Below are 13017 nucleotides of genomic sequence, written 5' to 3' on the forward strand. Positions count from 1 at the left end.
CTTTTCTTTGCACAGTCTCATCCTCTTCTCTTTTTTTTTCCCGTCTCCCAGCCTTTTTATCTCTCTCTCCATCACTCATACTCTCTTTTTTTTCTCCTCCTCCTCCTCCTCCTCCTCCTCCTCTCTCAGGCAGCCCAACACAAAATGCACACACACACACAGACACACACACACACACACACACACACACACACACACACACACACACACACACTCCTTCCCTCACACACGCACACAGCTCCAGTTTTGATCACCAGGCAGTATCTGCTCTCATATGGATTAACTGGCAATGGTTTTAACGTTGGAATCGCTTCATGCCAGAGCATGCTATTTTATTCAGACTAATGAGCCCAGAGAACTCTCACTTCCCTTGATAAACTTGATGCATTTTTAACAGACACAAGTCTTAAAACCCCCAGATCCCCTGATACATCAGCCGCTCACTGCTGAGGCTCAGGCCACTGGTCTCACACGCTGGGCTGCGCCGAGCAATAATTGATTTTCCAACACTAAAGATTCATTGTATTGCAAATGTACACATGCAAATACACACCCACATATGCATGCATATCTCGGCGCTCACGCCACATTGTCTCTCTCTTCGCGTCAGTCTTGCGGGACTCACATGTCAGCCCCGCATGAGTGTGCGGTGATGTAATACATCTACATCTTTCCCGAATACGTACAGAGACAATGGTGCAGAACTAATGGAGCTGCAGCCCGACTGACCGGTTATCTACAGGCCATAAAATGCTTCCTTTACGACGCTTGTAGTGCCAAAACCTCCCTCTCCAGAACTCCTCGACACCCTCCTGATCCCAGCACCGTCACGGCTGTTCAGAACTGAACTGAGCTGCACATCAGAACAGCGGCATGGTTGACTCGGCCCTAAGTGGCATGTTTCAGGGTCGCACGGGGCCGGGATGGTGATAATGCAGATGTGGAGGGAGAACTCACTATATCTGATGGAGTTTTTTTTAAATGTTTTTTTTTTACCTTGGATGCAAATGCAACAGTTAAAGAATACGGCTCTCTGTCATCACTTTAAACGTCAATATGGCTGATAACTGCTGTTAACTGTTGCTAGATCAAATCTTTACTTGTTCCGTTGTTGCTGACAGCAGAGAACAGACGTTTAAAAAGGAAAGACAACCCCAAATCAACCACATGCCAATTAAGACTGGACTGATGTTATCACTTGACCCCTCTGTTTGGCAAATTATAGCCGGTAATCTGCAGTTGGGATTTTTAATCATTTGTACACATTTGCACATGGAGGATCACAGACGTCCTCCACAGTTATTACAAATGACTGAAGACACACAGATTATCATAGTCTTGTGCAAATGTAGTTAATGTTGTCAGAGGGTCTATTTCTAACCACAATCATGTTTCCCTGACCTTAACCAGCTATTTTTTTGCCTATTTGTTGCCTTTTTTGCAAATATATAATAATTTTGAGTCGACCTTAATGGATGCGAGACGTGCCCAGACCAATATCAGCTCCTGATTGGTGTTTTTCACAGCAGACATTTTGACATTTCACAGTAGGAAAAATAACAGGAGCATAAATACAACCCCCAATTTCCAAAAGCACATTTTGCATTGTTATTAAAAACAAGACAAAAATGTACCTGTTTTTTAAGTTGGGAAATAATATTGTAGTGTATTGTCAGATTTGCCCTCTCTCCTCCTCATTCGCTTTGTCTCTCGAGCTCCTTGCACGGGCTATTTTGCGATCACACTAATCAATACCAAATTTGTTACAAGGTCTGTAAGATCCCCAGATGTAAGATAAAACAGTTGAAATCTGACGTTTCAGACATTTAACAGACTAAATACTTTTAGAAGTTTGAAGGAATCATTCAACATTTTGGGAAATATTCTCATTCAGCTGTAGCTAAATGAATGGCGGTCGCTCGGTGGTCTGTTTTGGGTTTTCTTGTTTTGTTCGCGCTGGTTCACATGGAGCGGTGCCGCTGTTGATATTATTAGCAACACCTGTGCTTTCCCCCCCGCGATGACGAGTCCAAATGTCTGCTGTGAAAAAGGCCCGTGGCTGGAGTTAGCTGCCTGTCCAACCAATAACAGCCCCGACGAGAGCGAGCGCCATGACTAACCTAACCTTGAATGTCAGAATTTTGTGTTAATTTTTAAAAAATCAAAGCCTTGGAGTTTAATTATTCATCACATCTGAATAGGTCACTGCCTCTATTTTGAGTGCGAGGCAGACAAAGTAGAACTCCGTCTGAGCTGGGAGATGGCTGCTCCCTGTTTGCCTCTTCGTGTCAGAGACAGTCTGCAACACCGACTCTGACTGCAGCCGCTTCTGTCTGCGTGCAGCAAACCACAGTGTTTGTCCCAGTATTTGTAACACATAGAGATGAGACCACATTAGTTTATTTGTATCTGTTTATTTCTCAACTGAAAACACCAGCAGATCCACATATATGCTGCTGTAAAGGATCGTATTTACATGAGTCATTTTAAATGTATTTCCTACCTCGCAGTTACATAATCACATAATCCATCGTCGCACATCCATCATGCAGCTACATTTTTGTGTGATGTTTGTAACGCTGATGCACTGACGGAAAACAGGGGACTTCCTGGAGACTCTTCCTTGTTGGTGTGTTCAAGGAAATTCAGCCGCACAAGATTTAAGAGTTTGTTGGATACAACATCACATTCACAAGGACTTCTGTTGGAAAATCAAACAGAGGAAATGTACGATGAGCCAACATGGATGTTGATTAAAAGATGTTTGTGTTTGGTGGCTGACAGCCAAGCAAAATGCTGTGCTTCCGGAGATTACAGCAATCACCTGAACACATCAGCAAGGAAAAATATGAAAATTACCTGTTACCCTGTTATCATCAATTTTTTTTTTATTTTTACTAAGAAATCTCTTAAGCACAACAGCATTTAAGATAAATTACATCTGACCATGGTAAAGATTAGTATTGAAACAGTTCAGTATCAATACTTCCGATGTTTAGATTTAGATTTATCTCCTAATTTGTGGTTCTCTGGAAGTTGAAAGATAAATCTATGAGACGATGTATAAGTGAATCTCTTTGTGGTTTGTGGCACACATAAAAAAAAAAAAAATCAAAGTCAATTTGTGATACCTCTTTTTAGGTTTCTTCTTCTCTTCAACTGCTCTGATCTATATGTGCTACTCTTCATTTCTCAGGATGTCTAATTTGATTTTACTTTTACTTTTATTTCAATCAGTTTGGCCTAGTAGCTCAGTCGATGGAGTGTGCGTTGTTTACAGAAGCAGTGTCCTCACTGCAGCAGCACTGGCTGAGCACTGGTTTCTCCTCTGCAGATGGCTACACTACAGATGATATTGAGTTTTACTGGCGAGGTGGAGACGGCGCGGTGTCCGGGGTCGACAGAATAGAACTGCCACAGTTCTCCATCGTCGACTATAAACTCATCTCCAAGAACGTGGTCTTTTCTACAGGTACGCGACTGTCAACTTTGTCTTCTGCTCCCTTGACTTTGTCCTTCTCATGAGCGCAAGTTATTAGGAAAATGAAAATCATTCTCACATTAAAATCCAGACACACAGGATAACATTTGGTTCAAGGTTTTGGAGAGGAAAATATAGCTTTTGGTGGGCGTCATTGAGGAAAATCTATTTCTATCCCACTTCCTCTCTCTCCCTGTGCCTCCTTCAGGTTCGTACCCCCGCCTGTCCCTCAGCTTCAAACTGAAGAGGAACATTGGTTACTTCATCCTGCAGACATACATGCCTTCCATCCTGATTACCATCCTCTCTTGGGTCTCCTTCTGGATCAACTACGATGCCTCGGCTGCCAGAGTGGCCCTGGGTAGGATCGCCTCGCCACTGCTGAACAGTGACCCTGGGAAATTACCCACAGCTAAATGATAACTGACCAGAAAATGAGCCAGTTAGCACCCATGTAGATTAGCCTTAGATCTGTACATTACTGTGTGTGTCACGGGCCTGATCGCTGTGTTGACTCTTTATCTTCCAAGCGTTGACTCTTCTTCTCCTTAGCTTTAAGCATGTGAGTGATAGCAGTGTGTGATAGGCTGCCTGGCTAAATGTCTGTTGTTCAGAGATGACTATATGCATGACTCATGCAGAGCGAGAAGCGCTGCAGCTCGACCTTGAAGCGTGCCGTCTTTCTCTCTGCCTGTCTGTCCATCGGAGCCTCTCATTGGTTGCATATTCCAGCTTATCAGAGCCAGATCGTGGCGAAATTACAGGCGAACAAAAAGGCGGCAACATTCGCTTAAACGCACCCCAAACGCGAGAGTGAATGCATCAATGTCAAACTAGCTCCGATGCTAAAATGGAAGCTGCCTTCAGTGTTAAACTTGGGTATGACAGGTCTGAGCAGCGGAGGGAATGGCTCTGAGCTTTATGTGTGTCGTTCTTGTCACACACCATTTGTTTTCTGGAGTGGGACACATGTGGGTTGGAGCCCCAGACGGTGCGTTCGAAGGGTAACGTGATTTAAAGATTTGCCCCCCTCCCAGCACCCTCAGAGAGAACGTGCAGCGAGCGAGCGCAGCCAATGAGAGACGAGGCTCCATGCTACAGTGACACTGCTGGCTTCTGGGTTATTTATAATACGTGTGAATCTGACCAAATGCAGATTGTGCATGCAGATGACTAATGTATCAAACACAATGCGCGTATGTCAAAAAAGCAGGTGAATCGTGCTGTGACTAACAGCAGATGTTTACAGTGGCAACGCTGTGCTTTTTATATAGCCTACAGTTTGTTCTGTGTCGGTTTGGACACATGATTGGACAAAAACCCTCATGAAACACACACGTCTCAGTCTCGAGGTACCTTTTTTCATCCATATGGGTTCACATTCATTCAGGCCTGTCTGCTTTCTATAAATAACATACAATGCACACGATGAACAGGAGTGCTTATGTTCACCAGCACATGCCCGTGTCCTTTGAAGATGAGCACCTGATCTCAGTTGTTTTGATGGAGGGCAAATCCCAGTGAAGCCAAACACCGGCGCTCACTCACTCACCACTACTTTTACTACAGATGTTGAATCGTTTACTGAATAGTGAGCAGTTCACTTACACTCATCACCTGACCGTGATCTTCATATCTTCAAGATGTGGAGCACTGTGCTGTGGGATTATCAGCAAACAGTAGTAACCATAGACGATGTTCATACGGCGGCCATTTCCCTCTGACATCATGCTTAGGGTGCGAAGCTCGAATGTTGTACTGCCGTGTTCCACGTTTCAGGTCCTGTAAATGCAGCGAATCTGACATCTTGTGTCATTTGACTTCTAACTGGCTGATCAGCAACTGAGCAGACAATGTGTAATGAAATCTGGAGAGATGTCAAGCTTTGTTTCCAGGTAAAACTACATAGCTAGCTTCTGTTTGACAACAGCTAACGTCAGCATTCAACAATTTCCTTTATAATTGGAACACAGCAGGGTTGATTATCCCAGATATCGACCCTGAGCGTGATGTCAGAGAAAAATGGCCACCTTGTGAATATGGTCTAATCCATGGACACGACTTTTCAGTGCATTAATTTACACACTCACGTTTGAACACTTAAAAAGAAAAAAAAAGGCAGATAGATTATATGGAGCACAACAGCTTTATGAATATGAAGTCATTTCTATGGCCATGCAAGCTGCTCTGTGAGGCTAAAGGCTAATGTCAGCATGCTAACACGCTCACAATTACAATGCTAGCATGCTGACTTTAGACTGTATTTTTTGTTTATTTTCTACCATCTTCAGTGCCTTATTTTAGTGTGTTAGCATGCTTAACTTTTGCCAGTTAGCACTAAACAAAAAGTTCAGCTGAGGCTCATGGGAATGTAAATAGTTTTGCTGGTATTTGGTCCAAAAGTATGGGGCAAATTGTCATTCTGTCTTCACGGTGTTGCTGTACAAAGAGCTATTGAATCACCAAAATAATGATTCATCCCGGGAAGGGCATGAATGTTTTTAGGCCTCAATATCATGAAACAGAAAGAAGGCTCGCACGCTGCAGGGCTCCAGTCTGATGAAGAGCAGGTTCACATCGGTGCACTGGATAATTTGGATATTGAGGCTGTGCAGTGGGCAAGCCATCTCTCTGTCATTCTGGCACCTGCCCTTTCTGGCTTGGATGATCCCGTCCATTCTGGCACGCTACCAGATGTCATGACAATCTATCCAACACCTGGAAACATTTCGCTCAAGACCACAACTGTCGACCTGCTGGTGGCACTAGAGGAAAAGTCAGAGTCACGAGGATTTATTGTCTGAGGGTCATTAATGTCTGTGTCATTTTAACCCACGCAGTTCATAGTGATGTGCTGCTAGCATGGCTAAATGTCTGACTGAACTTTTGGTCGAACTAACATTTTTTGCACCGTACAGATGATGGTGAAATTGTCTTACAGCATCTAAAGACTTCACTTTCTCTCTAAACGTGTGACCTGTGGTATCCAGGGATCACTACGGTGCTGACCATGACCACCATCAACACCCACTTGCGAGAGACGCTCCCAAAGATCCCCTACGTGAAGGCTATTGACATGTACCTGATGGGCTGCTTTGTGTTTGTCTTCCTGGCCCTGCTGGAGTACGCCTTCGTCAACTACATCTTCTTCGGCCAGGGCCCCCAGCGGCAGAAGAAGGCAGCTGAGAAAGCAGCCACGGCCAATAACGAGAAGCTGAGACCCGACCCCAACAAGGTACGTGCGCGGCCAAACTTCCCTGTGTCCGTGCTGTAAGTTAATGTGCGTGTTTGTTTCTGTGGGAGCAAAAAAATGACTTCTTCTCCTCTCAAGGTCAATGTGATGCTGTGATCAATGCTTGATGTCCTTTACCAGCACTCTTTACTCCTGCTCTAGCACTCCGTTTCTCACTGGTTCAGCTGTGTGTATCAACTTTACTACTCAGACTAGGATCTGAAAGAGTGAATGCAGAAGCAATGATTGGCATTTTTACTTTATCTCCATATTTCTGTGTCTCTCAAAGGGCCAGGCACCTTGGGAAAAAAAAATCACTGGCTGTGGTGCCCAAGCCTTCCCTTGAAATTCCATTCAGCTGCTAAAGTTAGCAGGAGCAACAGCAACATAAATAAGAAAAAAATAAATAAATAAAACACCCTTTCCTTCTGAGTGTGGCAAGCTACGATTTCCCCGAAGTAACAGTGCTGATTTTGTATGCTTGCAGTGGCTGGTGGGAAATGTAGTTCAGAGAGATGATGCTCTGTATGCCAGAATGAAACAGAGGGAAATTGACGCATATGACTCGATGTGGGATCCCATCTTTGTGGACGATGCCGCATTAGGACTAGGCGAGCAAAGAAATAAGGTACTGGAGGTTTTGAAAGTCAAAACTAACAATGTCATCAATCTGAATCAATCCAGATCAGAGGAAAATGCTGTAGTTTTTGTGCATTTCTTTGATTTTCTATAGATTTTTTAAGGCAACTTTGATCATCACTCCCACCATTGTGTTTTTTCCCTCTCTTGGTTTGCTCTTCATGCATTTTCCTGACAAACATGGCTCAGCAGTTTGATTTCTGCAGGCATTTAACTTAATCTTAACTTGGGCTGTATATTTCCAAAATTCGACGGGTAGCGACAGATATGGCAAGAGAGAAGAAAACATCAGTAGCTTCTCTTAAGACGATGTCATTTAGATACTGAACCATCTCAAAGGCAATTGATAACTCTTTCAAGACTAACTGAACTAATTGAGGAAAAAAAAAGAAAAATGTCAGATAACAGAAAGAGATCATTTGCAGTTTGGTGAATAGTGCCAGAGTTACACAAAAAAACAACAAAATACAACCAGCTCCATTTACAGCGGGACAGGATTGGATTATAGGGACGTTTTTTTTTTTCCTCAGAAGTCAGGCTATGGATGAAGAAATGTTGATCCGAATTCACTTCCCACAACGTCTTTCCTGACCTGACCCCCCGAACCTTTTTAGCCTACCTCTCCTCCATCTTTGCAAAGTCCTTACTATTTCTCTCAACCTTCTCCTGTCACATTTTTTTCCTTTTGCTTTCCTCTTTTTTTTTTCTTTCTTTTTTTTAATTCAGTTTGTCTTGTGAATCGACAGAATTTTAACCACACTCTGGTTGAAATTCTGAGATGACAATGAAGATTTCTCCATGAGACTTAGTTTGTGGAGTGCGTTGTGCTCTTCCAGGAATGTTACCTCATAGTCTTGTGGTCGTATTATCACTTAGATATTGATTGACAGATGATCAATAATTTGATTCTTAGTGTTTTTTTTAAACGTGCTTAGGATAATCTTTCACTGTAAGTAACACAGTTTTGACTCATTTGCATTTCCCATTCTAGCACCTCATCAGTATTTTTTACACAGTGAATTACTTAATCATCATTATAGCTGCACTTGTTTTGAGTAGACGTAGTCTGAAGTTAAAAAGAAAAAAAAAAAAAACACTTTGAGATTTCCCTTTGGCAGTAACTTCTCATGGCTCCACCTGTTTTTACACCCTCACACAGATGACTCCCGACGACAACATCCTGTTCAGCACCCTGGAGATGAAGAATGAGATGGGTGGTGCCGGGGATCTGTCCCGGGGCCTGGGAGCGCCCGGAGACCCCCGCAACACCATGCTGGCCTACGATAGTTCGACACTGCAGTACCGCAGGGCAGCCATGGCCCGCCAGAACTATGGCCATAGCGCTTTGGAGCGCCACGCCCAGAAGAAGTCGCGCCTACGGAGACGGGCCTCCCAGCTCAAGGTGAATATCCCAGACCTGTCCGACGTGAACTCTATCGATAAGTGGTCCAGGATGATCTTCCCCACCGTCTTCTCCTTCTTCAACGTCGTCTACTGGCTCTACTACGTCCATTAAACCTGGCGGCGTCTGGTGGCCAGCTTGTGGCGGGCACGCAATGAAGGGGGGGATGGGAGAGGGGGATTTAGGGGAGGTGAGAGAAATCAAGAGAGAGAGAGAGAGAGAGAGATGATGATGTGAGAGAGAGAGAGAGAGAGAGAGAGAGAGAGAATGAGAGATGATCAGTGCACCAACTTTTTTTAGCTGGTTCATTTTAGAAAAAGTGGGGAGAGAGTGCAAAGACTTTTGGATGGACTGCAGCAGCACCCAACACTTCAGTCAGCAGTGACTCTTTTAGGATTTGGGAAACACCTTAAAACGACTGAAAAACACTCGAAAAAGAAGAGCGAGTTTTAAAAAGACAGAAACGGTGCCTGTTCCAGAATTTCAATATATCACTAATATTTGTCATTCGTAGCTTACTCTCTGTGGATCAAATATTTATGCTTGTGTTTGCATATACTTTAAGGATTTGTTTTGTTTAGTATCTATTTACTTCGTAGCCGAGCTGTCTGCATCCAGGAAAGCTTTATAAATGATTTTAAAGGAGTCCATCCTTGATAGTCTATTTTCCTATAATTACTGTATATCAAAAACATCCTTTAAAAGCATGCTTCTGTTTGATTTCATTTGCATCTCAGTCATGACGATGATGATGGCGCGCAAAGCATTTTAGTTTTACTAGTTGAGGTTTAGTCTGTCAGCTACCATTTCGCAGCTTTGGCTTAGCATGGCCCACCTGGGTGGACGGTTTGAGCATCGCGGGACGACAACAGGTGGACAGCAGGGGGCGCTCTTTTCTCTGGACATACCTGTGGGGCTTTAATGGTGCCAATGCTGAACAGAAAAAAAAAAGCTTCTTCAGTTTTTGAAGGTCTCATATGATCCAGTGAAAGAGCGGGGACTGTTGGGACACTGACGCTTTGGCCAAGTTTATGTTTTTTGCTTTTGCTGTGCTGACAGATTTCAAGTCCATTTCACCATGTGTTATTTTTTTAAAGAGAACATTCGACTCCTCCGTACTTTTCTGCCATCGTGTGAGGAGCTCCAGAGGTGGAGAACGGCTTTAACACGACTTACGAGCTGGTGTAAGAACTTTGCTGATAGGCGAGCTGAGTTTCATTGCAACCAGAGTTGCTGCATAAATATGGCAATCCACAATCATCATTATCAGTAGAATTGAATGATAGAAGTATGATGCGTTTCATTGTGATTAGGTTTCTGTTTTGAAAATCTGTAGATAAAACATAAATCATGTTTAAAGAAAAAGAGATGATTCATTTTTATAAATCAATACTCACATTGTTGTGTAAATATTATGGATTTATTCTATTTAAATGGGTCTCTGTTGTTGTTTTTGCAGTTGAATTACAGATCAAATGTTCCATTCAGTCGAGAAAAAAAAAAGAAGAAGAAAAAGAGCAATTTAACTGAGGAAAAAGAAAAAACACAATTCACAACTTTGCTGACTCTGTACTTTTTGGACTTTTCTCTCTTTTCTTTCTTTTTAATGGACTCTAAAAGCATCTACTTGCTGAAACTAAAGCACTTCCAGACACCAGTGACTTTTGGGTCAATGTTTTGTTCTCCAGAAATGACTTAACAAGGACCCCACTATCCAGGCATTGAAGTCAGGCATATTTTGTACAAAGTTTCTGTAAATTCCAATTGTAATATTTCATAATGACTGTAAATATCTTGTGTAATGATTGTCAGCAATTATGAAGATGTATCTAAATTCAATTAAAACTCAATTCAGTCTATCACTTCAATAACAGAGTACACGGGTGGCGGTTTTCTGTGTCCTGTGCGAACGTGCGGCTGCCCGTGACGACTGACTGACTGACTCACGGCTGATTGAGTGTCTGAATGAGCGAATGAACAACTGAGCCCGACGCAGGGAGTGAGTCGGCGAGCGAGGGAAGCAAATGTAGGGGTGAACAGAGAGATGTGAGGGCTGCAGCTGGGGACTATTGGCTGCATAATGGATGTAGAGGGAGAGGAGTTGGAGCGAGAGGCCACAGCAGTGGTGGTCTGGGCTGAGATGGGCTCGGCCGGGGTCTGAGCAGGGCCGAGCGCCAACCCCCGCCTCGGGGGACATTAACGCAGAGAGCCGTAGATATGGAGGCACTCTGTGGACTCAGCTATGGCCTGCTGGCTGCAGGGGCCAGAGCTACAAAAAAAAAAAGACAGGAAGAGAAAGAAAATAAAAGACAAGAAAGAGAACGATTCTTGCATCCATCCATCCATCCATGCCTCGTCGACCTCTCCCTGCATCCTCCCCTCCCTCAGCAATCCGACTGCACTCTGCACTGCACTCTCCGCCTGATCTGACCACTGTTACAGCCTTTAAATGGATGCTATTGAATATTTGATGACGCAAAACACTGAATATTTAATATTTATAAAGGGATTTTGTTCTCGCAGGAACTAATGTGCGACTAATGTTTGGTTTTGAAGTTGGAGGATGAGAAGAACACAATGAGAACATTGTGGGTTAGAAATACACAGGAAATGGGGATTTACAGTTTGTTAAATTTTGTTAAGCGACACAGAGAGAACCTCCTATACACAGCAATGGCTCTTTCTCGTCATGTGCAGGAAAATGGAGGACAAATTAAAATGTAACACAGGCAGACTCTACATGTTTGATGATTTTATGGCCGTTTGTTCTTGAGATAACGGAATGGACCTGAGCCTGCTGAGAGCAGGGCTGCACGTGGCCTTTGAGCGTGTGTGTGTGTGTGTGTGTGTGTGTGTGTGTGTGTGTGTGTGTGTGTGTGTGTGTGAGTGAAAAACTCTGTGTTCCAGGTTCCTCCGCGCTTAGGTAAAAATCAGCTCTACATTACTGTTCCCCCTCACAAGAACAGATGTATTATCTCACTACAGTAGACAGATGGTTTGTGCTAAATTGGCCCTCTCTCTCGTTCTCTCTTTTCAAAAAGGGCATCAGTGTTGACATGTAAGAGAGGGGGAAAAGGCAGATGCTTTCTACTTTGTAGTGTTTCCATGTCACTGGAGTAATTAGGAATGCACAGACCTCTGCTCTGCGGAATCGTGTGTGCCTGTGTGTGTGTGTGTGTGTGTGTGTGTGTATGTGTGTTTCGAAGAGTGTGTTTCCTCTCAGTGAGTATACGCGTGTTTGATTGGGTTCACAGCTGCGCCACTGTGCAGTCGGCGTGCCAGCCAAGCCAAACCCGGCCAGAGCTGACTGGGACAGGTGAGAGGGTGAGTCTGGCACACTTGCGTCACGCCACTCCCCCGCTGTATCGAGATGGAAAAAACACGCTGAGCTGCCCAGGGGAGACGAACCCACCTCTGTCAGCTGTTCAAGGACGAAAACAGGAAATCATTCAAATTCTTTGATTGATGATAAATCACCTGCAAGGTTGAGCATGTCATCCTTTAAAACCGACAGTAAAGGTCCATCTATCTCCATTTGAGGGCAGTTATCCGGTAATGCCTCTAGGCATCGCATACTTACCAGGTACATACAGTTTTATTCCAACTGTGTCACAATAATGAGTGGTAAACAGGTTCTGCAGCTCGCTCTGGAGAAGACAACATATGTCAACATGAGGAAGTGGAAAGCATCCTACATGCATGCCATCTGTGCATGAGACTGCTGTGTTGTAGTCGGTCATACATCGCAGTCCCACTCACGTACATGTAAACACATTTCACACTGCTAAACATTAACAGTCAACCCTTAACATGCAAATCTGAAACTAGCTCCCCTTTCAGGGTTCTGTAGGCGGCCTCCAACCTCTTGGCCGATGAGGGGAAGCGAGCAGACCATAAGATGATATTCAGAGTGGTCATTTTCCTCTGACATCACGTAAACATACTGCTGTGTTCCAGGTTACAAGTCATGTAAACGAAGGGAATCTGTTAGAATTCTTTCACTTCCTGACTGATCATAAACTGAAAAGACAGAATGCCGTGAAGAATTTGACCACCTCCAAGCTAACATTACTGGTAGATTTCATTTCTAGCCTTAAATAACTTGCTGTTCAGTCTGGAAGCAGTGAAATGATAACAAAACGAGAACATCCTTGACACATTTATTTACAGCTGGAAGTGAAACACACTGGATGCGTCCAATGCTAACGTTAGCTACGAAGTGGTTGAATAGCAATTTTAGCAATGAGGTTATCAGATATGTTG

The 13017-nt window shown here is 43.7% G+C and overlaps 1 protein-coding gene across 2 annotated transcripts in view; it reads left to right on the top strand.

The window, feature by feature from the left end:
• Nucleotides 1-10629, top strand: part of gabrb2a (gamma-aminobutyric acid type A receptor subunit beta2a) — a 37854-nt gene extending 27225 nt beyond the window's left edge. Inside the window, exons 6-10 of one of the 2 annotated variants that reach the window (XM_037076360.1) lie at nt 3335-3472; nt 3690-3842; nt 6472-6716; nt 7201-7341; nt 8512-10629. In XM_037076360.1, the coding sequence (XP_036932255.1) occupies nt 3335-3472; nt 3690-3842; nt 6472-6716; nt 7201-7341; nt 8512-8868 (1034 nt within the window). In that variant the 3' untranslated portion in view covers nt 8869-10629. The remainder of the gene's footprint in view (nt 1-3334; nt 3473-3689; nt 3843-6471; nt 6717-7200; nt 7342-8511) is intronic. The other variant, XM_037076361.1, reaches the window with a different exon arrangement.
• Nucleotides 10630-13017: the final 2388 nt, after the last annotated feature.

This window comes from Acanthopagrus latus, chromosome 18 (genome assembly GCF_904848185.1).
Source record: "Acanthopagrus latus isolate v.2019 chromosome 18, fAcaLat1.1, whole genome shotgun sequence".
NCBI lineage: Eukaryota > Metazoa > Chordata > Actinopteri > Spariformes > Sparidae > Acanthopagrus > Acanthopagrus latus.